This window comes from Stegastes partitus, unplaced genomic scaffold (assembly GCF_000690725.1).
Source record: "Stegastes partitus isolate 25-593 unplaced genomic scaffold, Stegastes_partitus-1.0.2 Scaffold2258, whole genome shotgun sequence".
Taxonomy (NCBI): domain Eukaryota; kingdom Metazoa; phylum Chordata; class Actinopteri; family Pomacentridae; genus Stegastes; species Stegastes partitus.
The window spans coordinates 45,975-70,182 of NW_007579989.1; the positions used below are offsets into that span (position 1 = coordinate 45,975).

Below are 24,208 nucleotides of genomic sequence, written 5' to 3' on the forward strand. Positions count from 1 at the left end.
GACTGACATCCCTGCACCAGATCCCACCACCGGGTTATTCCCCACGACCGGCACCCCTTCACCGGACTTTGTTTCTGCCTCCTGGTGCCCATCACTCCACCACCTTCCCTAATAAATCCTCTTTCCCTTGAACCAGTCTCCCTTTTCGTTTGGGTCCACCCGCACAGTCACTGAGCACGAACCGTCACAAGAACAAGAGGTCTTAAAACTTGTGGCATTTTAACTTCAATTGAATAAATGAACTACTGAGAATTCACTCAACTCATTAAATTCAGTTTATAAGGAACAAAACTAGTATATACCTATGAAACTACTTGAGGACATTTATTTATTTTTGTATCTTTAAAAAACAAATATGGTCAAAACTTGCTGTATTTCTTTAAAACGTGCTCAGTTAAGTTTAGATTTTTTTCCCCATTATAATCAAAACTATTTGAACCAGGACAAACGCTGAATTCAGTCTCTACATTTGTAGACTTGACAATTCAGCGTAACTGAGAGCAGCCTCACAGATCATCTTTTTAATGACTCTGGTCAAAAATAAGGATTGAAGCTGTAGGTTTTTATTGTTAATAAGGAAACTTCTGTTTGTGTGACTAGTTGAGTCAACTCAATATCCTGAGTTTATTGAACTTGTTTTCTTAAGTTCAGTTCATTTAACTTCACTTGTTAATAATTATTTGGCCAAAGTACAGTTAATGTACATCTTGAGGTTCCTACGCTGAATGTACTTGAATGATTGACAACATGTACAGTACATCCATGACGTCTCTGTGTGTGTGTGTGTGTGTGTGTGTGTGTGTATTGGACTAACCGCTGTCTGTGCAGTGATGTGTGTGCATCCCACCACTTTGGCTCCAGCCAGCGGTTTCTCTCCACCTGCTCTTTTCTTCAGGATCATCAGTGCTGGCATTTCTGAAAAATCACAAACAAGGAGCCAGACGTATGAACAGGACATGTTTTATACATGTTTGTGGCATTTTATCTCTTCCTATTGTGTACTACTGCTATAGGATCTTTTTAGATAGATGCTGCATAAAAAACACTTTTGAAGACGTAAACTCTGATTTGTTTGTCGCACCTTGCTCTGCGATTTCTATTTCTTTGCGTCCAAATTCAGCCTGTTTGATGTTTTTGATGCAGAAGTCCGACAGGCCTTTGGAGGTCTTCTGAACCTTGTCCCTGGGAGAAATCTCATCCTCGGAGCTGTCGCTGCACACTGCAACACAGAAATGAGGAACGATCAGCTGGCCTCATGGAGCACCACACAGACACATGATTTATTTGGAAGGCCTGATGGTTGTGATTTGGCTCGGGGTTTCCAGCCTTAATTGTTGTTTCTGATACAGTGTTAGGAGTCAGACTTCAGCTGGGTGGGTCTTTTCTCTGAGCCTTTGAAGTCTGTATAAACTCTGGCAGTGATTGACATGTTTGAGAAAGGCTCATGGAGCCGATTAGGACCAAATTAAAGAGGCCTAATTCTTCAGAAGACTTTTTCCTTTTAATTAAGGTTTAGCCGAAGGGAAAAGCACAGGGGCTAATCCTTGGGGCCTGTGGTCCGTGCTGCTGGGACCAAAAAAACAGCTCAGTTTATACATCAAAGACATGTGATCAGACTTACCAGCATGTGTGTTTTCGTGTTTCCGTACCTGAACTGTAGCTGTCTGTGGACGACTGTGAGATGGACCGGGACAGGGAGCGCCGGCCGGTCTTGGTGGGCCGTTTGTTGAATTCTTGCTTCTGGTCAGTGAGCTGTATTTGCTGTGGAACCAAAGAAGACATAAAATGAAGTAGATCAGGAAGAGAAAATAAAAAAACATCAGTTGTTACCTCTCAGCAAGTTACCAAAATAAAGTCTCTGCAGTTTTTTCTTGAGGCAGTCAGACCTGATTTGGCCACAACTGGTCAGTTTGCACATGAGCACCACCTTTCACAGCAGATTTGCCTCCTTCACAGCCTGTCAGTCATACATCTCCCTCTCTTGTCCCGTATCTGTTGCTGTCTCACCATCCATTGTGGATCTTTGAAGGCTGGGCTGCTGCCACAGGGATCCCACTTGGCCAAGTCCACTTGCTCTGACTCCATTGGATCTCGAGCTGAGGATACTGAAGGCTTACTTGCCTCCAGCTACAATCTCCGGCTTTTTGTGGGAGATTTTCCAGCTTTTGTTCATGTTCTAACCCACGTGTGCGGACAGATACACACCCACCAGACCAGACACACCCACACGCTGACCTCACCTCCGAAAATGAAAGCGAGCTGAGTCGGCAGCTCTGCATGCAGAAAAGATTTGCATATAGCTAGAGTGCACTGCAAGGGTATTACACTCAGAGCTTAGAGGCATTTGGTTAAATTTATACATGAAGGTCAGTTTACTGACAGGGAGCTGGTGAAAACAGTGTAAGGTCTTCTTTGGTTCTGGAGAAAGTAGTGCCAATGATATCATGAGTAGTTTCAGTTACAAACTCGGCAGAGAGCTTAGAAGATGTTTATCAATCAGGTCTAAGGAGTTAAACCTGCCTTTATGTGCTGTAGCTTTATCCTCAATAAAAATCACTCAAGCGCTTTTCTGATTTGCTCCTCTGCTGCACTTTAAAGGATCCTCTCGTCCTTCATCAGTGTTTATCGAGACAAGTTGTTATTCAGATGAAAATGCAGAGAACAAGCTAAACAGAAATTTAGATTACAAAATAAAGTAGTTAGGACTGAGTGACAAATCTTTTATAACAAGGCGACCTTGTACAAATTTCAGGGAGGAGTGAATTAAAAATGGTTCATTTAAAGGATGTTCTTCAGACATTTTCATGTGTCAGCATTCTTGCAGTGTTCTGGCTCAAAACAACAAAATAATTGTACCCGATATTAAAGGAAAATGAGGAACGACAGCATCCTGTATATAATACTTTATATTTTTAGATTCATATTCATCACACAGCGCCATCAGGGAAACATCTGATCAGTCCCAAATTGAATCTGCAGCGTGACAGTGAGTCCAAACATGCAGCCAGAGTCACAGCGAACTTTCTTCAACAACAACAAGAAAGACGGGAAGTCCTGCGACATATTAAATGAAACCCACAGATGTAGTCATTATAGAGCACTAGCAGAACTGGTGCTTTTCCAAAAGGTGTTCAAACCAAATATTGATTTAGATCTGTTGTGTTTTCTGCAGGTTGTATAAATAGTTTTTTTTTTCGTGCATCTTCATCTTATTTGTAGTGTCTCTTGCACAGCACTGTAAACATTTTGATGCAGCTATATGTCAAGCAATTGTTGTCACACTCAGAATAAAATAACAGCATTTAAGCTTGTTTAATTATAGTTGCATTAGAAACACTTGAATGGAAAGGCAACACTTTCAGGAAGGAAAAAAATTCTTAAATCCTTTTTAGGAGCAATTAAAAATGGTGAAAACTTGGAATATGAGGTGAAAAAGTTGGTACATCAATAAATAAAATGCATCAAAGTGCAGTAGAAATACAGAGCAAATAAAAGGATTTTATTAAGGTGCAGAGGGAAGAAAAATTAAAATTTTTGACCTGATTTTCCTCTAATTTAAAACACATAGTTCTTTAGGTTTGACAGCTTCTTTTTCAATCACATCATCTCATTGCATACAATAATTTGGAGAATTAGTGAAACCAACTCTCGCTTTGTGGGAGAAAACGTACATAAGCCACATGCTTTTTCTGGAAGTTCAGTTAAAACTTCTGCAACATTTGTGCTTTTAATGCTTCAACAATTAAGAATGTGTAATGTGAAATATGTGCTTCCTTGCACCGTTTTTTCCTTTAGTATAGTTAGATTTTTTTTTAACATTGTATGCAGTCAAGAGGTTTAGGATGTTGACTGTGTAATAATAAGGATTTATGTTAATTGTCAATCTAATGCCTTTGTCCTGTTATTTCCTGACAGCTACATACTACATGTTATCTAAAAAGTAAGTAAAAAAATAAACAAAAAACCCTCAAAAGGAACTGTAATTTGTACAGTTTGTTGTTCTGTAGTACACTATGAAAGCTAAAAAGAAAAAAAAAGGGTGATTTTATTTTATTTTTTTGTCATGATGCTTAAAACAAATTGTACATAAATTACCAACATGTTGTTTTCAAGTCACATCTATACACAACGAATCTCAAGTTGAGGTGGAATAAATAAGGAAAACCAATATTCACTCATTTTAAGTTTAATTAAAGCTACATTTTGAAACACTACCAAAGACGCCATAAGATATTTGTTGTTCGTAAACAGCTGCCGTTTACGTCAGCGGCTGCTTAATCTTTAACACAAAACTACATTTAACTTTGAGGCGCAGCCGTGTCAAAGTCAACTTAACGATCTCTAACAGAGTCCAGTAAATGAGTTTGAGTTCAAGTCGCCTACTGAGAACTCAGAGGCGGCCGTGGGTCTTAATGTGTAACAAACGTCTCCTTGGGAAACCCTGTGTGCGCTGATATGTCACAAAAAGTACAAATTATTTGTTGCCTTTTTTGTTTTTCTCTCTCCCCTGGGAATCGATAAAGGCTTAGAAAACCCACAGGTGTAGACAGGCTGTTCTTTTATAGTTTATTCAAGTGGTTGCTCACTCAGAAGCTTTTCTAATGAAGGCAAACAAATAAAGAAAGAAAGAAAAAAAGCGAAGCAGTGATACCTTGATGCAGATGGACTGAACTGCCTCCTGGTCCTTGGCTTTAGTTATGTTCACTAGACTGTACACTTTCTTCATGCTGCCACAGCGTTCCCACAGTGACACTCGACAACCCTGCAGAGCTGCAAGCTGATGCTGTTGAACTGATTACAGTTCACAGGGAGGCTCTTTACACCACGCCCTCCACGCAACAGGTGACAGAAGAAAGTGGAAATAAATAATGGAGGCCTTGTGAGGCTTACAGCTGGGAATTCTGGGAAAATATAGAAAGGAGACACTGTAAAGATGAAGAGAGAGTTTTGAGGAAGGAGAAGCAAGTCGGGTGTTACTTGAGGCCCCAGATGAAAAGAGCACTCTGCTCCCAGGCTTCAATGGGAAGCAGACAGATGTACATGTGAACATTTATTCATGATAGAATGTAAAGTTTTAAAAAAAAGTTCATTCATGGACACACAGGCCAGCTTAGGTTTCTTCAAGCAGATCAGACAATGGAGCTTGAATCCTTTGTCTTCTGTTCAGTAAATGACAAAAGCAGCTCTGCAGTGTTGCTGAAAGTCTCTTTAAGGGGCATTCCACTGATTTTAGTGTTAAATTTAGCCAAAATAAAAAGTACAGCCACCTGTGAAAACACCTGTCACATGTCTTATAATAATAATAATAACTGATCAGATTTATATAGCACTTTTCTAGGCACTCAAAGTCGCTTTACACTGTCAATTATTCATTCACACACTTTCACATTCCTGGGGCAGACTGACAGAGGCGCCTCCAACCACCACCTCAGACAATCCATTCATACGCATACTACTAGGCTGTAAACATGTTTGTTTCTGGTGTAAAGTTGGTTATTTTAACATGGTGGTGTATAGGGATTGACTCTCTTTTGATGTCTGCCTCAAGAGGCCATACAAAGAAGTGAAGTTTTTGGCTCTTCCAGGTTTTTCTCTTTGTCAAAATTCCTGATTCCTACTTTACCTATGATACAACTTGGCCATCAGTAGTTAATTTGCACTCGTCTTTCTAAGTCCACACTTAGAGATTTGCTTCATTCTCAAACTCTTCTCACACGACTTAAATAAATGTGTCCGTTTTACCGTAAAAGAGCCTAACACTTTTGGAGCTGTGCTTCCTAACACCTGTAAACAGACTTGGACGTATAAAATCTGCCCCGTCTTTTCATGGAGACACAGTTAGTGCAGTATGAGTGTGGATGTACTGGTCAAACATTTCTGGAGGCCTGCACGATGCAACTAAAATCATTAACCGCCTAAGCAGATGCAGATTCACGCATCCTGTGAGGTACACTTACAGTCGCGTGTGTTCTAGCGTTGTCTAGACAGGCCTGACAACATTAGTTAAAGTCAGAAAGTGCAGCAGTGTCCTTGCTCACCATGCCAGTCTTAAGAGCTTCAGTAACCAACTCTTCTGTCCCAGCTTTATGTGCCTCTGGTCCGTCTCCGTCCTGACCCTGAGGCGTCCACTTGCTCTCTGCTGCCTTCAGCATCTGCAGCACGTTTGGGCTGCACTTTTCTTGCTGGTCTTTGGCGCTTACCTCTGCAGCAGCAGCAGCACCAGAATCATCCTCAGCTGCCTCCCCGTTCAGCTCAGCTCCGTCCTCCACATGTGGTTCAGGAGACCCGTCGGCTTGTGCCAGGTCCTCCCAGGAGCCTCCTGTCTGGGTCTTGTCCTCTGCCATGTCTCCTCTGGCAGCCGGTAATGAAGTGAATTAGATTCTTGTTCAGGTGTGACCCAGCCATCCCCTACCCACATACATCTGATGTTTCCTCCTTCAGGGCCAGTGTTTAGTCTAAACACCAGAAGCTCTTGAGTTACTTTGACTAAAAGTAAAGCAGACAATTCGTCGCAGATGCAGTGTGTACAGGATAAATACTGATGTGAGCACTGCTTCTGACACACAAATAACCTGTAAATGTTATCTACTTCTTCCAGAGACAAGGAGGTTATTGTCAATACGCAGCTTCTTGCAGTCTTTTGTACTAAAAGGCTTCTGTTTATGCTAAACAAGAACCACTTACACTCTCAGACATTAAGGCCTGCTGAGCCGCTTCGGACTCAAAACACAATAAGACATACGTGATACATGAACAGGAGGTTACATTATAAACAAACAGGCACGTCGGCATGTTTACATTAAACTTGTCCAACATCAATAGTGGCCCCGTGATGACTGACCACCATCCTGGTCTAACGGCAGACTGAAGGATGACGCGTCTGGGATGTTCCAGACACAACGGGTGATTTACACGCCGATATCTGACGCAAGCACCGTGATTTCTCAGATGTCATCAGAAATACATTAAGGTTTTAAGTTTAAAATGATTTTATATGTAAGGGTCTTAAAACTGTTGCCTGGTTCCGGTATGGCAAGTGAAACAGGGTTTGCTTGTTTGCTGGAAATTCTGTCTTTGTGTTTCCCCGGTGAGCTTCAGTATGAAAGAGAAAGAAATAACTAATTTCACTAATATAGCTGCAAATCTGGATGACTGCCACTTGATTTTCACACATTAACTTCAATAACATGTATAGAATTTTATTTCTTTACAGAGCCAAGACTGTAGACTTTGACTCCCATCACTCTGGTTAGTTGTCTGGTATATAAAATGTTGGCTAAAGTTTCCCAAAGCCCAAGATGACATTCTCAAATGTCTAATAAGATATTCCATTTACTGCCACAGAGCAGTGAAGAGGCCAATAAATATTTAATTTCGGGAGACTGTAATCAAAGAGTTTTGACCCTTTTTTTTTCTTATATCCTTAAGGATCCATTAACACCTGAGTTTCAGTTTCAGTTGGGGGTTAGTCGTTTGTACTCCGCCTGCCACAATGGTGTTCGTTAGGGTCTTTTGTGGCTAGGTGTGAAATATAAAATATGAAATAACTGGCTCCTTAAGGAAATAAGTATCTGAAACTCCCAACTAGTCAGTCAGAAGTGATGAAGCCTCTTGGATGAGAGGTGAAACGTCTTCAAGGAACTCAAGCAAGTCCAGTTGCTACGATTAATCTACCAGAATAACCATGACCTGGATGACTGAGAATCTTCACAGACAACTTGCTGATTAATCTAACAGTTGACAGCTAATCGAATAATCGATTCAGCATCTACTCTGGTATCTGAACATGTTGGTCTGAATGAGAAGCCTGATTACTTTTCCTTAAAAGTCACAATCTTTCTAAGTCGGTCCTTTTAACATTTACAGAGCAAGAAGAAAGTTGCCCCAGAGAGTTCGATAATCTTTGTTGGGGGATTATTACTATAAATATTAAAATAACGGTGTTGGGTTGGTTGTTGAGTGGTAAACTTGGTTGCTAACAGTGATTTCAAGCTAGCCACAGTTATATGAACAGTTTGATAAGCTCGCTAGTTTAGCGTTTTGTTGATTCGTAGCTCCTTAAACCTTCATGTACTGTCCAGTGTTGCACATATGGCAAGTGTGGGGCGCCTACAGAGGCTCTAGTTGTCACTGTGATGTCTGAACGAAACCGTGAGGAACATTAATGTGGCAGTGACCTGTGTCTGACTGTGTCACATTAACAGATCGATGAGGCCAACAATATGTAGAGACGTTTAAATGGCCAGTGTGGATGGATAAATGCAAGAAAAACCTGTTTTAATCTTCACCTGGCTGTGGTTTGATGACAGACTTGAAAAATTGTGATCATGTCCTTGAAGTTCAGTTTGTTGAGCTTACAGTTTATGTTTTATGCGAGAGGGATCAGTGTGAAGGTCACCACACACAGAAGGAAACGTTCTCCTTCACAGCGTCACATACACACATCCTGAATGTTTAACGAGAGAGTGTTGCAACAGTCAGACAGAGTTAAAGTTCTCAGGTTTCCACACATCAGCCTTCAGGCGCATGAATAGCAACAAGATGCTTTTTGGTCCACTAGAGGGCGTAACAGTTCTACAGTCGTCCGGAGGAGTTTTCCCACAGCAGAGACAGAAAAACCTTGTGTCTTTTCTCTCCAGGGTGTGAAGACTGCGAGGGAGGTTTATGGCACCGGTTCAAAGGGAAGGCAGGGAGGCCGAGTTAATACTGTATCCAGTCTCTGTCTCTAAATCTTTCTCTGATCTTCATTTTTGTTCAGCGGAGGAATTTCAGACTGGGGTGTTGAATTGGGAGGAGTGTAAATATGTCTTTTTGCTGCAGCTCTTATCCTCCTTCACAACAAACTTTGCTTTTACATAACCAGTCCCTCATTCGGTTGGCTGCATTTGTGATTCTAATATTTCGTCTTCAGGGTCACACGGAGTCGAAATCTGTAAGTGTTGAGCAGAAATCAGTGAAACACAGGACAGACAAGATATGACAAAGAATATTGACACCAAATTAAACGTACTGTCATCGTCTTTTTTTATTTACAGAAAACATTTAAAAAGAAGGGAAGATGTGGATAAATGTCACATTTGGACTCACGTCACAACAATACGGATTACAGATGCCATTAATGTCAGATGTCAGCTTAATACGACAGTAAATCTAACAAGAGAGGAAACATTCGCGCACGCACACACACACACACGCACACACACACACACACACACACACACACAGCACAGATCTGTTTACAGCTGTTAATTGTCTTTTCTCTTCTTAATTCAATTTGAAGACAAGCTTTTATGCAGACAGACTTTTCAGTTTGCCAGATTTTTCCTCTTTTACTGCTCAACGTCGGCCAGAACGCTTCAGTAACACAGATTCAATAACACAGTGTCCATCTCTACACCTTCCTTTGGTAATAGACTTTAAAATCACTGCTCTGGTCTCACAAAACCTTCACATTAACCACAATTTTAAACGACATACTGTACAAGCTTATGTGGAGGAAGAGAAGAGGAACGTTGTAAAACTCCGACAACAAAAGACACTTAGGTAAATGTCGCTATTCACATTTAAGAGTAGGGCTGCCCCGTAATAGTCAACCAAACATTAGTTGATGCAAAGAGTCTTGAGTTTTGATTAGTAGCTTGGTTGCTGGAAATCTCGTACTTACACAGACATTGTCATATACACTGCTGGTCCTGTTACTTATGGCTTGCAGGAAATCCACAGTGGGATCATATACAAATTCTGCAGTCAGACATTATTCTCAGCCTCTTGTGTCACATTGCCAGACCATTCGCTGACACAGTTGTGTAGAATGGTCTGGCTGCACCTCACTATCAAAAAACAGCTCTGCCTTGTTTCTTTAAACCAATCCCAATGGACAGTGCTAAGCCCAGGATGCAGCAATGGTGCCCCATCGAAAAGTGTTTTGCTGATATTTGCATGCAGGGAGGTGAGCACTGTCATCAAAATGGCTAATTCACCTGAAAAACATGCAGGGCTGTCTTACTGCATGATCCAAACCTTCATTACAATATAAAAATTTCAGAGCGGTAGGTTGATGTCTGGAGGTTTTGGGGGACTTTGAAACTCATAGATGTTGGAAGGGGAGAAGAAAATCACTTGTGTGGCTTATACCTAAAGTCTACATCTGGTGGATCAGACTAGTTGACCTTAAACATGGCTTATCATTTGAAACATCTAAGCAACCCAGCCTTAGTCATTAGTCATGACTAGAAAACTGATGGCTTGAACTAATGATGACTAGCGGAAATCTTTGGTTGGGGGCAGCCCTAATAAGGAGTCAGTAAAGCTTGATAAATGTATTGAGACTTATAATACAATGCCACGTCTTTATTAAAATCATTAAAAGTTAAGTTTGTGGTACAAATATAAATTGAAACATGGTTCCATCTTCCATGGAAGTGGGAGTAACCTCTACCATTGAAAAATAAATGGAGTAAGTGCACAACAACAACACACCTAGTCTATTTTTCAACAACATGTTTCCGGTATTTGTCGTCTTTCTTTGCAAGATGCATCACGTTGTTCCGACTCCGTCACAATCGCCCTCATCGCGCCGCACGTATCTTCTTGTACTGGCACAGAAGCAGGTGCTTGAAGGTGTTCTTGAAGGTGGTGTTGCACAGGGCGTAGCATGCCGGGTTGACGGTGCTGTTGATGTAGCAGAGCCAGTAGCCGATGGTCCAAAGGGTGTTGGGGATGCAGACGGAGCAGAACGTGTTGATCAGGACCATCACGTTGTACGGCGTCCACGTGGCAACAAAAGCAACCAGGATGGCCATGATGGTGCGGGTCACCTTTTTCTCCCTGGAAGAAATGCCCCTCCTTTTCCACTTTGCCACGGCGCTCTCACTCACGGCACGCTTTGTCACCTGAAAAACGAGAGCAGAAGAGGAAGAAGAAGAGGGAAGTTTTGGTCATTGTTTAAACAGCTGTATTGTTTAATTTTTTGGGTCCACTGGGAGGCAGAGAAACAAGCTGTAAACACAATGATCTGTTTGTTGTAGCGCTGACATGTTGACATCGCCAACAATTATCAATTGAAACATGCAGCACACACGGAGCAGCTTTCATTTGGAGTCCTATTTCTGGGCATCTGCCAATGTAAGTCAAACATAACTTTTAATTTTCAGCAGAAGAAAGGATCTGTTTAGTGTCACACTGCACCAACACGAATCAAAGAAAACTAACAGCTACCAAACACATTTTTGAGTGGAGAAAGATTTTACCTTTGCATGTTGCAGAGCAGGTAGTATACAGTCTTCTACACTTAAGGCCGATCAGAGCAATGAACAGTAAAGTTGCAGAGCCGACAGTCATGCGAGCACCTCAGTGAGGCTGCAGCTCGGCACAGGCCGGCGTTGAGTTAAATTCTAACGTCAAAATGCTACAATGCTCATGATGGCAATGCTAACACCCATGTTCCCTTTTTTGGTTGACCTTGTTATCACACCACTTTAACAGTTGCTAATTAACATTTAAATGATTCATTTTACGGGTAGTTGGTCACATCCTTTTTTCTCCCCCCTTTCCCCTCACTCCAACCGGCCGAGGCAGATGGTTGCCCTCCCTGAACCTGGTTCTGCCAAAGGTCTCTTCCTGTCAAAAGGGAGTTTTTTTCTTTCCACTGTTGCAAATATGCTGCTCATAGGGAACCTTTGGATTTGTTGGGTTTTCCGTGTATGGCTTTGTAGGGTCTTCCCTTACAGCGTTAGTTAGTCAGGTACATTTGTATTTTGCATGGTTTTGACTCTTCTTAGTATACTCAGGTAAATTCATATATTAATCATGTTTTAACCCCAATGTTTAAACTTGATGGGTAAATTTGCAATGCCAAATATGCTAAATACTGATGCGATGACTAGACTAACTATCGATGGGAAACCCGGAATGGTTGATGACTGCTGAGGAAAAGTCAGAGGATTCTGAGTTGAATATGAAGATCTGGACCAAATTTAATGGCAACCACACGGATGGACGTTGGGATATTTTACAAGAAACTCCAGATATCAATCTCTTGGTGATGGTTGAGAAAGGCATGGGATTATCAAATTACATAGGATTCATTCACTGGGGACCATGAACCTTCAGACAATTCATCCAATAGTTGTTGAGATATCTCAGTTTAGCCAAAGCTTAGACCAACCAGCGCTACAATTCTTCGCTGCTATTGCTTAAAAGACTTATTGCAATGAATGAAATGTGGTCATATTTGTAATCTGAAACATAACCTACAAGTTTTCATAAAGTAATCACACTTACCTTCAACAGAGTCCGTGCAACCAGACTTTGTCTGTCAGCAGCCGAGTTATCCGGGGAAGGTGGCTGTGTTAGATTTCTCCCACAGTTTGAGCTCTTTCGTGATGGAGTTGGAGCCACAGTGTCCTTAGACGTTGAAGGGCGGATGCTGGCTTTCCTGGAGCAAACTTGTTCAACTTTTTCTTCCTTGCAGGGGCCATTGCCGTTCTGCTGCTGCTGCATTTCCTTCTCCTTCCCATTTCCGGCCTCCTCCTGAACTTTTTTCGCAATGATGCAGTTGTTCTCACAGCCTTCCTCCTGGCTGTGAGAGGCTCCTTCACCCAGACTGGTACCTGAGGCCTTCCTGCTGTCCCTCCTCATGCGACTGCGGCTGGCCTTGGAGATGCGCCAGTAAAGGTAGATCATGATGGCCACCGGCAGGTAAAAAGCTGCTATGGCTGTCCCAAAGGTCACCGCCGGGTTGGAGAAGAACTGGATGTAGCACTCCTCTGGTGGCACGGTTCTCCCGCCGACAATAAACTGCCAGAAGAGAATAGCAGGAGCCCACAGGATGAAGGACAAGACCCAGGCTGCTGCGATCATCAGGCCGGCCATCTTGGTGCTGCGGCGCACCGGGTAGCTGAGCGGTTTGGTGACGCAGAAGTAACGGTCGAAGCTGATGATGAGCAGGTTCATGACCGAGGCGTTGCTGACGACATAGTCAACGGCCAGCCACAGGTCACACACCACTGCCCCCAGGGGCCAGTAGCCGATCACAATGTAGACGGTGTAGAGGTTCATGGAGCAGACGCCGATAATGAGGTCTGCACAGGCCAGACTGAACAGGAAGTAGTTGTTGACGGTCTGCAGGTTCCTGTTCACCTTTAGAGGAACAACATGGAGCAGCCTGTCAGATGCTAATCCTTTTTCGTGCAATGTGATGTGCGTTTTCTCTGTTCTATTAGATTACTACTCTGCACATGTTGTGTTCTTATCTGTAAGTCTGGGTGCGCTCGTCAAGGTGTCCAGACGTGGATGTTTGGATCACACTCGTTAATCATGAATGATCAAAAACAAGAAAACCCAAACCTTTATCGAGAGCATGACCAGGATGTTTCCGATGACGGTGATCAGACTCAGGAATCCAGCCACCAGGATGATGAGCACGATCTCCACCGTCGTGTACGGGCTTCCAGCGAAGAGGCTGCTGTTGTCGCCGATGCTGTTGTTCATGTCGTGCGATGCATTCGGAGTCTCCATCATGTCTGATGTGGTCTCACAGGTGCTTCAGGCTTGAGTCATATCTGCACAGCACCTGATAACAACAAAGATTATGAAAGAATCCGTGTATTTAGGGATCTTTTTTCCACATACGCAATTAAACACAGATGCAAAATCAACTTTGAACGTGTAAACAGCTGGCAGGTGTCTGAGTGTTTTTGGCTCGGTCCATGTGTGAAGAATAGCGAGCAAATAAAGGCAGCAGCAGCAGCAGCAGCAGCAGCTGTGTTTACTAATGCACAGCAGCATCACACAAACTCCTGTCAGGAATAACAAATTAAAGCTGGTCTGAGGTGAATGTAAACGTTGAAATTTGCATTTTGCATAAAAAAGTTTACGTCTAATTAACTTGTGATTAAAGCTAAATGGTTTCTTTGCAGACTCACTCTCTTCTTTCTTCACCTAAATCTTAAGTGACCTGGAAGCTGTAACCGGCCTAATCTGACCTGACAGTTTGAACGAGACCGTGTAACGAGGCCACCTACACTTCTAGAACTAATTTAAAATTTCCATTCAACCCTGAAAGTCACAAAGTGTCCTCTGAGAGTATATAATGTGCGTATGAGAACTAATTCAAAAATGTCGAGTTGTTGTCTGGATCCTGCGGGCGTCATTTTCTGCTCCTGGATATGAAATAAGTGCTGCCTGTCATTTGGGAAACTATCAGAAGCGAGCATGCACTGATGTGTTTGCTCTTAGATACACAAGCCTGTGTGTGTGTTTTAATGCTACGACAGGATGGATTCTCTGAGGCTAAAGAAGGGTTATCTTCAGACTAATGTCTGCGGCGAAGTAAAAAAAAAAAAAAAAAGGGGACGTTTCTTTGACACTGGAACTGCTTGTCCTGTCAGTTATGAAAGAGTGTTTCAGTGCGGGTACAAACAGATTTCCTCTGGGGCCACCCACGCTCAAAATCCAGGCACTCATGGTGCTGTTTGGATAAAAGCCTCTGTAATGTGCATATGGAGATACCTGTTCTTTTGTGTTTCTAATGGGTTGTTTATTCAAAATGACCCCAGAGACTCAAACTGACAGCAAAATATCACAATTAATTATCATTACAGGTAGTGTTTTGTAAGAAAAAAAGGAAAAAATAAAGATCCAAGAAACATCAGGAATAGACTCGCAGCATAACAATGTGATTAACTGATGTATTCTGATGAGAAAATCAATATGAAGACACTTAGTTGGGACCACGAGGGTCGCTGCATACTGCTAAAACCCTGTAAGTGACTCCATTAGGCGATATGATAACATCATACTGTACCTGAGAGATGTTTCCTTCCTGCTCTTACAGCCAGATGAAACTTCATTACAGCATCTCTAACTCTATCATTTACTCATCAAAGACCCATTCTGGGATTTTTCTGTCACGGATGAAGAAGACCTGCCGTGTGTGAGTATGCTTGTGTGTTTTTGTGTGTTTCGTTTTTGCTGTAATTCTCAGGACGTAACCTTATCAGCCTCTGAAGTCAGCTTTAAATCTGTGTTTGATTTGTTCTGATACGGGAATAAAGGTGAGGTTAAGGTTAGCGCACGGGTTAGAGCGTGTGTGTGCGCTTGCATTAATTATGGCGCGGAAATAAGAATCAGTTTACACAGATATAATAAAGGGCTCAACCTCTCACCTGGGGATCAAAATCAGGTCCCCACAGAATGAGTATTTACATTCCAGGGTTGTCACCTGGTCTTTGTTCAGGTCAAGTTTAGGGTTACAGCAAGACATCCATCAGTAATAGTTAATACAAGGTAAGACTCTGGGGGAATCAATGACCTCCCAAGCTGCACTAGAGGAAGAAGAAACTACAAATATAAAGCTTTTTGTGGCTAAAGACGGAGCTGCGTGACATCTGATGAAACGGCCACAAATCTGTGAAACTAAAAATGGGGGAAAACAATCCGGCAATAAATCATTAGAAAGAAGATTTCTGCAGCAACTCTACTGTCACTCCAGCATGCTGCCAGTTTTGTTTTTTCCTAGTGGTGACTTGAGGTATTGCAACAACAAGATAAGAAAAAAAAAATCCCCTGCAGGCCAAAAAGCATTTCCCCCATTGACGACCATGATTACAAAGAGGTCTGCAAAGCTGTTGACATGGTCTCTCTGTGAGTCTGCGATGTGATAAAAGCGATTTCTTTAAATTGAAGGAAATAATAGAAAGCACAGACTGAATGCTTGCAGAACAGGGACAGCAGCTGGAACAGGGAAGTGCCTGTACGTTGGGCAGCATGAAGCAGCGACCGGTGTGTTGCAAAGAAGGTGATTGAAAAAGATTTGTTCACCAGATCATTTAAAATTCTTAACATTTTTAAAGCTTCCTTGCTGAAGATTGGAGATGAATGATGGCTGGTGTTGAACGGCTTCTAATCACTGCACTATACGTTCAATGAATTAATCACCGCTCTGTCACGGTGAAAGGATCTGAGACAGTCTTCTTTTACATATTACCGGATGCGCTCGCTCCCTACAAACGAATCAATGACTTGTTTTCCTGTACGCTGGCTTGCAGCTGACTGAGAGCTGAAATGAAATGAGTAATAGATCATTCAGTTCAGTTTGTTCCCCCAAAAGATTGATTCTTTTGAACACTATTAGCCAGGAGAGCTATTTTTATCGAAGTGAGACGGTGCCATCTTTGAGTTGGGTGTTCAATTCTCACTTTTTTTTTTTTTACCTTATAACATCCCCATATGGTGTTTTGTTTTTTTTTTTTTGCTGGAAGACACATCCTGAAGGAAATAAGCAATCCAAGCCTTGCCTGATTTAAAGCTGCAGTGTACCACTCAATAACACCAAATGCCAAATGGGGCTTTTTCTGTATCATTGTTTTTCTTAAGAATCAGTTTTCAGTTCCAACATGTGGAGCTGAATTATTCCTGAATTATAGTTTTACAGTGTTTGAGTTGTAAGTGAGCTGGTGTGCTCCAGCTGCAGCCAGTGTTGAGGGATGGGATAGAGGAACACATAACGTAGGGTTAAATGTAAACTATTTAAAGGGGATTATTTTATGCAGAAACAACTGTAAGTATGTAGCTTAGATACATAGAGTTGAGTTTTTCTGGGTTTAATTAGTGACCAGAGAGCGATTTTAATATAATCATGTCTTTAACACACCACAAAATCTCTGACCGCAGCTGAATGAGTGCAGTGATGAATTGTGAAGTGGCTTCTTTTTTAATATGTCAGGTACCTAGTTGAACAATATTTTCCTCTCAGAGCAGAAACAACGACAATAGAAACACGTGAAACAAATGAATATGTTAAATAATTGTGAAGTTCTGACAGTAAGTAAAGCAGCCACATTGGTACCTGAATACAGCCCATGAGCTAATGTAGTTTACTGAATCATATGTTACTGTATTGTTTTTCACAGCTGCTCGTCTGAATATATTATTATTCTTTATTCTTTATTAGGATCCCCATTAGCTTCCACAAAGTGGTTGCTAGTCTTCCAGGGGGGGAAAAAATTACAATTTACAAAACATTAAAAATACATAAATAAATAGCAAATATTTCATTTATGATGCAACCTGGTACAAAGCAGTAAATGGATAACAATAAATGCAAGTTGATACAACACCGTAAACATAATTCTCACGTGTCCTGTGCCTATTGTCTCTTTATTTTCCTCTTAAAAGACCCAATATTTTTAATGTCTCTGATCTGTAAGGAAAGTGAATTCCATGCTTTTGCTCCTCTGTAAACAATAGTTCTTTTCATGAAGGTGGTTTTGGGTCTGGGGACGACCAAAGTACTTGAGGTCACCAGACAAGTCACATAATTGTGACAAAGCCCACTGAATAAGAGTTTTGCGGTTAAAAATCTGGGCTCTCTCTTTGCCAAAACTTTATGCATGAACACTGAAAGACTGGCTTGTAGTTTAGCCTCTACTGTTAACCAGGACGGCTTCTTGTGCATCTCATGGACATTTGTTTGAAAAGAATCTAGAATATATGTTTATGTGCTTTGGTGTTTTCATTTGTAAGAGCTTCAATGGACAGTCAGGTCCATGTAGATGTTTCACCGACTTTATCTTAAATTCAGCAAAGATTACTTTGGACGGTGAGGTTAATATTGAACTCTAATCTGCACTATTATTAAAAAGCTGTCCTGAGTGAAGATGTTTCCGTGTGATGTAGAGCTGGTTGGGAACAGAAGAGGAGATTGATGTCTGCTCACAAGCCTGTACTCACTTCTTCTCTGCATTCACACTAATAAGACCTACATTACTGGACCTCCCTAATTGGTATTCAGGGCTACTGGAGAGAGTCACAGAGGCAAACAGTATTTCTTTGACAGGCACAGAAACATAGTAATTAGATCCAGCAGATGCTGCCTGCAACAGCTGTACCGGTAATATGCTCCGAGGACCCAGTAGCACTCATCTGGCTGGGTGAGCTCGGTTTTTAAAAAGTCGACATTGTCTTTGATATCATGACCGACACAGCAGTTAGCGTTGATAAGGTGGAACAACGGGTTTGTTTGCGAAGCAGGCATTGAAACACATGTAGTTTCAGCAACGGGATGGTTTAATGACTGCAGGGATCAAAGTGTTGCAGCTTTTAACTCATAAATGTATTTTATGGATCACTTTATCTTTCCATTGCAAACATTCTTCTAATTGCTCATCTTTGTTTGGGTGTTTGAACAGATGTGATTTCAACTCAACTGTAAAGACTGTAAATATAAAATAAACACGAGATGAAATTAACTTCAAAAAGTGCAGCACTTACACTTTGTTTCAGGCTTTGTTTGAGGTCATTTAATTTGTAAAGGCAGCACTTGACAGAAGTTGTTTTTCAAGGCAGTATTTTTATTTTTATTTTTTTTTGCAGAAACGGCTCCTGCTGTTATTGCACTAGTTACTGTAAGTTTGTTGTCACTTCAGGGAAGTGTGTCCTGAATGTGAAGAGTGGGAAATTTCACATCAGTCTGAGCTTTGCCCTCGCACAGCGGTGTAACGGAGAGGAGAGAAAACCACAGAATGTCCAAAGCAAGAGCAGCAACACAGCCAGAAAGAAGAAAAGTGCAAAAAATACCAGAGTGCAGAGAGACATAAGAAACAAAGGAGACAAACAAACAGACAGCGTCAGGAAAGTTATTTCCAAAGATTCAGAAATTTAGATTTTGTAAAGTTTTCAGGGAAGAGTCAAAGTTTTGAAATTTCACAAACAGTGTTGAGATGAAAACGGGGGATTCCTCAGGAGCAGGGCGACTGGGGAATCCGGAGTCCGGATGTGATGCTGATGGCTGACTGAAGCCTTTCAGCTCAAGGCAGAAATCAAGATAAACATTTGTAGAACAGCCTCAGGAGGACAATAAAAGCCTGTTTTAATTTACAACCAATCGAAACTTCTTCAGGGAGCTGAAACGAGGAGGGTAGCGTTTCAGTCGATATATGGCTGGATCACATTGTATTCCCAGAATTTTTCCTTCACTGTGACTCTACAGTGTCATTTTCATTGATATTTTTTTTTTGCTCATATTATATTGATTCACTATAATGTCTAATTTTGACTCATGAGAATTTCCTGATTTGGTTTTGTGTCATTTAAATCAAACCAGATGTGAAGAGAAGTGATATTTTAAGAACCAAAATAGACTCTACTGGTGCCTCAAAAGCTATAAGTGCCACAAGTTTGGGTAGTTTTCTTTAAAAAAAAAAAAAAAGTGTTCTTACCTGCAGCAGTAGTTTGGTAGAAATCCACAGAGAAACGTTATCTTACCTTCAGTCCTCAGGGAATGACACGGATGAGCTGTTTCAGTTTCATCCATTTTCGCCTCTGTGGACACACTGGAGCAGAGAGAGCAGCAGAAAGTAAACCAACGGTGATGCCACTCCTCCGTCGACAAGAACCAGTGTGTGTGTGTGTGTGTGTGTGTGTGTGTGTGTGTGTGTGTTGGAGAGACTGACAGACAGACAGAGCAGGGAGGGGTGATGGGGGCTATTAGTGACTGTTGTGTTGAATCCCTTAAGCTAGGATCGCAAGTTTGAATAAACAAGATAGGGAGACAGACAGACAGACAGACAGACAGACAGGCAGGGATGGATGTTTGTTTCAGGACCACGGAGAGCACTGACCTCCGCAGCACAAACATGCTCTCCTCCATTACCGAGCTGTGGGCGATCAAATGGAGAAGACGTATGAATGGCTGAATATGCTAAAGCTCTATTTAAAAAAAAAAAGAGGACAAAAGGAAAATGGTGGCACTGTTGCTCTGTTGCTGCAGGACTTTAACCTTTAAGACTCTGTTATTTTGACCTTTCAACCAAACCGGTGACGCAGTCTGCCCCAGTTGGTGGATGACCTTACTTTGATGGAATTACCAGCGAGGATAATGGTCCCTGTCCACAAAACAATACTGCCAATGAAACAAGGAGCGTGCCATCAAACGGGCTCCGAGCCGGGGCGGGTAGCAAACAGAAATCTGCTGCGAGAAAACACAAGATGATTTATCGAGCTTGTCCCGATCCAGACTTAAAGCACAATTATAACACAATCAGCATCGGCCTGCTAGCTGGATCTAAAGTGGACGGCACAAGACGTCTGCGCATGTTGAATCCTGCGAAATCTAGTTGCATCTTAGAAAGCTGCACCACGAGCTTCATTTCTGCTGTTTGGTCATTTGTCACGAACACAGATCAATATGAGGCTTTGACTCTGTGGCTCCACTTGTGTGTGCTTGGCTTTGTGTATCTCGCTTTTCTGTCTCCTAGAAGTCAATTTTTCCAGTTTCCTAGACTCTGTGGCATGTCCTGCTGTTCAGAGTAATTCTACAAACAAAAGAATAACACAGCAAGTGGGTATTGCTTAGTCTAATTAATGTAGATTGAAGAAGGCTCTGGTAAACATGGTAATATAGATAAAAGGGTCATTTTTTGATGATAGACTTCTAAACATTTGCTTTCTTGCAAAGCATTAGAGAAGCAGATTAAAAGCACTTTCACACATGTGCAGTAAATACAAAGCTACAGTTAACTAAGCTTAGTGCAAAGACTGGAAACACTAAGAAACGGGGTTATACTCCGACACGCAGTCCTCGACTTGTTTTTAGATAAAACATATTAAGTGGTGCTTGCAGGAGGATGTCGCTGCCTTGGACTAGAAGTGAGCTAACCCTGAAAGGGTGCTCGGCTTTTGTTGCAATCTACAGCAGGATTATTAGACCACGGATATAGTCATTGATTTTAGAGGAAAATCTCACTCAATATCTCAGACCGTCATCATTTCTTGTTGTTGTGCAGCCTTGCAGAAGGGTCACTTTGTGTTTCACCGCCTGTACCGTACGAGCATGTAACAGAAGAATCTCTTGAATGTTGAATCAGAGGAATTGACACTGAATTCGTAGAACATGATAGATATCTCAAAACAGTCACTGATTTGTTTTGTTTATTTGTTAATTTAAAAGGATCCCCATTAGTTGACTCCAGGATGTCAGCTAGTCTTCTTGGGGTCCAGACAATAAAATATCAAAAACAAGCATTACAGTCTCAAGTAAAAACAGAACAAAAAACGACAACAACAAAAACACACAACAAAAATAATCGAAATAATAAGAGAAATACAAAGAAATATTTAAATCTGAAAATTGCTGAAAATTCTGATGCTGTCTCTACGAAAGATCAGCAATGTTTGGACATCTTCAAAAGATAAATGTTTGTATTGTACAATAAACAAAAGCATGCAAATAGTATTTGTTTCTGACTTAGAAAAAAGTTTGAGAATCCCATTTCTATTGCCAAGTTTAGAAATGGTTAAATTTTGCCAATTTTGAGTTGTTCAACTGGTGACAAATTCTCAACCACTGAGTTATTTTACATTCTGCATTCATGACAGTGATCCGATAGTGTGTCCAGTACATAGATTAGTCCTTCTTTGAGCAGCGACTACCAAAGGCTACCTTAAATGATGCCACAGGTGACAAGAAAAATAAAAGAATGGACTGTTGGCATGCTAGATAGCTGCACTCTCAGTAAGAACAGTGGTCAGACACTTCAATGTTCACAACTCCACCACTTGTATGTAAAAAATTATTTCAGACAGCATGGTACAGGATGCAAGGTGGATCGGTGGTTAGCACCGTTGCCTCACAGCAAGAAGGTCGCTGGTTCGCGTCCTGGTGAGGACACCCGGGATCTTTCTGAGTGGAGGTTCCATGTTCTCCCCGTGCAGCGTGGGTTCTCTCCAGGTTCTCCGGCTTCCTCCCACAAGGTCCAAAAATATGTTGAGGTTAATTGGTGATTCTAAATTGTCCGTAGGTGTGAATGTGAGTGTGCTTGGTTGTCTGTCTCTAAGTGTAGCCCTGTGATAGACTGGTGACCTGTCCAGGGTGTCTCCTGCCTTCAGCCTGAGTCAGCTGGGATAGACTCCAGCCCCCCATGACCCTGGTGAGGATTAAGTGGTGTATAGATAATGGATGGATGGATAATCATAATAATATTAGTAACAGTCATTTCACCTAAATGTTTAACTACTCATTTTCATTTACAGGAGGTGCATTCTGCTAGAAGTGCTATTAGCAAATGTCCAGATTACATTTTTTTTTTGCACCTTCTTACTCACAGTTTGTAGTTTTATGGAATAAGATCACATGTGGCCTGTATGATTATACGTCATGATCTCTGACTGAAATGTCGACACATGAGTAGAGAACTGTCGTCATGATGCTTCCTCCGGCCGACGGCTTGTATGTTCTTAAAGCTGGATGCATAATTTATATGGTTGGTACAGCCGTGTCTCGTCCTTGCCGGCCACTGGCGATCGCTGCACACGGTAACATCATACAAAGGTTGTGTTCCTCGACCACACACTGAATTAGCATCTGCATGTGTGAATGGGCTGCTTGAAGGTCTCAGGTTCATCAAAGGCTTTGGTTTTAGTGTGTCACATGTTTTTCTTGTGGAGTTACACGCAAGCTGATCTTTGTTCAAAAGCCCAGCACAGACTGTCACATATATATATATGTACATTCATGAAAGTGTTCAGAGTTGAAAGGAGGACAGAAAGAGTGGATGCTCTGCTGCAGGGCAAAGGATGTATATGACTGCACAACACTGTGAGTGACAAAAGCTGTCACCCACTGCACACGGATGTAAACCCCCCTTTAACCCCTTTTCTTCTAATTTGTTTATATATCAGGACTTCTTCTTCTGTCCTTACCTCACAAGCTCTCACCCCATAACTCCATATTAGTTACATCTTGTATCACAGTAAGAGAAAAGCCTCATTCAAAAGTTGTTGTCCACCGCTCATGCGAGGAATGAGAAAAAAAACAGCAAACAATGAAGCTTTCTCCTCTTCGCCATATGAAGAAAAGGCCCGAGGCTGCAGCGGAAATTAGGTCATCTAGTTGGAGGCCCAGCAGCTGTTTGAATGGAGAAGGGTCACACATAATACTTCTGACAAGACAGCGATGCATGCTCATCAACAAAGACACGGGATTTATTTTTGAAAACAGAGGGAAAGAGAAAACTCCTGCGTGACACAGGAAGTTTTTTTTTTTTCTTTTGCTGGTGATCCCTGGATAACGCTGCATCATGTGCTAATAGCATAACGCTGATGATCCTCGGACATTTACTGTAAGTCTTCGCTGAGCCTGGAGCGAGTCGTGACATTTTAATCTGATGGCTGATGATTCATTAAAGACCGGCTACAATTCATCTCTGTGTTCGGGCCATTGGTGGAACCAGACGGATTTTATTGGGGTGACCAGGCTGCAGTCATCACTCACACTGGGGTGGCACAATGTCTCGTTAATTTATTTGAACAGAAAACTGCTCTGGGACAAATACAGTTGTACTCAAATCTATTCATACCCTTCCATTAAAGAAAAGGGAAAATTCACAATAGTCACTCAAACAACTAGAAACTGGAAAAAGTAATAATAAATAAAAATATGCTAAAATATAATTTAGTGAAAGACGTTGCTTTTGAATTGTGGTTGAAAAGAATAATTTAAAAAAACAAAACTGTCCTGGATATATTTGGGCAGTTTGTTGATGAGCAGTGGACCAAAATACCTGCCAACAGGTGCAGAAGTCTGACTGAGAGTTACAAAAAGCACCTGATTGCAGTGATTGGCTCAAAGGGTTGTTCAACAAAACATTAGTTTACGTGTCCCATCATGCTTGTTTACTTGTGTGTTTATTTATTTATTAATGTTTCTGTTGAACCACAATTCAAAAACAATGTCATTACGTTCCATAAATTTGTATTTATTATTACTTTTGTCAATTTCAACTGATTTCAGTGTCTACTGTTTTTTTCCCCCCTTCTTTAATAGGACGTTATGAACAAATATGAGGATGACTGTAGTAATTTCTTTGGTCACTCTTTTTGCTACTTGCTTATACAGACCAACCTGCCATAACCTGAATAAAGCCTTAAGCGGTTGCTTAAGTTTTAAACTATTGATAAAGCTCATAAGATAAATACAATTTAAATTCCATAAGATATAAGTACGCAAAAAGTACGGACATTTTTAGGTGCAAGTCAAACTTATTAAACCTGCTCTCATCACACAGAAACAGCTCCCTTATTGAACACATGTCAACCAGACCATAACTAAACAAACATACATAAGCATGTCTGTATAGATGCACATGGTGTGTACATGAAGACATTTTTACATTCACACATTGATACACACCTGGATATTTCAGCATGG

The 24,208-nt window shown here is 41.4% G+C and overlaps 2 protein-coding genes across 3 annotated transcripts in view; both read right to left on the minus strand.

Moving 5' to 3' along the window:
- The window catches only part of LOC103374494 (putative adenosylhomocysteinase 3), a 14,676-nt gene extending 9,950 nt beyond the window's left edge, over nt 1–4,726 (minus strand). Inside the window, exons 1-4 of the mRNA XM_008304578.1 lie at nt 4,652–4,726; nt 1,650–1,761; nt 1,082–1,219; nt 815–915 (exon numbers count right to left, since the gene is read on the minus strand). Coding sequence (XP_008302800.1) covers nt 815–915; nt 1,082–1,219; nt 1,650–1,761; nt 4,652–4,726 — 426 coding nt within the window. The remainder of the gene's footprint in view (nt 1–814; nt 916–1,081; nt 1,220–1,649; nt 1,762–4,651) is intronic.
- Nucleotides 4,727–10,335: 5,609 nt separating this feature from the next.
- LOC103374495 (muscarinic acetylcholine receptor M2-like) lies at nt 10,336–19,334 on the minus strand. Of its 2 annotated transcripts, none has more exons than XM_008304579.1 (4): nt 19,267–19,334; nt 13,348–13,573; nt 12,283–13,140; nt 10,336–10,892 (listed from the first exon to the last, which is right to left on the minus strand). In XM_008304579.1, exons 2-4 carry the CDS (start codon nt 13,519–13,521, stop codon nt 10,569–10,571), a joined length of 1,356 nt encoding a protein of 451 aa, XP_008302801.1. In that variant the 5' UTR covers nt 13,522–13,573; nt 19,267–19,334; the 3' UTR covers nt 10,336–10,568. The 2 variants fall into 2 exon arrangements, with proteins under 2 accessions (XP_008302801.1, XP_008302802.1); XM_008304580.1 differs by having other exon boundaries at nt 13,348–13,562; nt 19,267–19,327.
- Nucleotides 19,335–24,208: the final 4,874 nt, after the last annotated feature.

Coding starts and splice junctions, on each gene's coding strand:
- LOC103374495 (XM_008304579.1), bottom strand. CDS start 13,521: ATGATGGAGACTCCGAATGCATCGCACGACATGAACAACAGCATCGGC. Junction 13,141..13,347: donor TGGTCATGCTCTCGATAAAG/GTTTGGGTTTTC, acceptor GTTCCTCTAAAG/GTGAACAGGAACCTGCAGAC. Junction 10,893..12,282: donor TTGCACGGACTCTGTTGAAG/GTAAGTGTGATT, acceptor CTCGTTTTTCAG/GTGACAAAGCGTGCCGTGAG.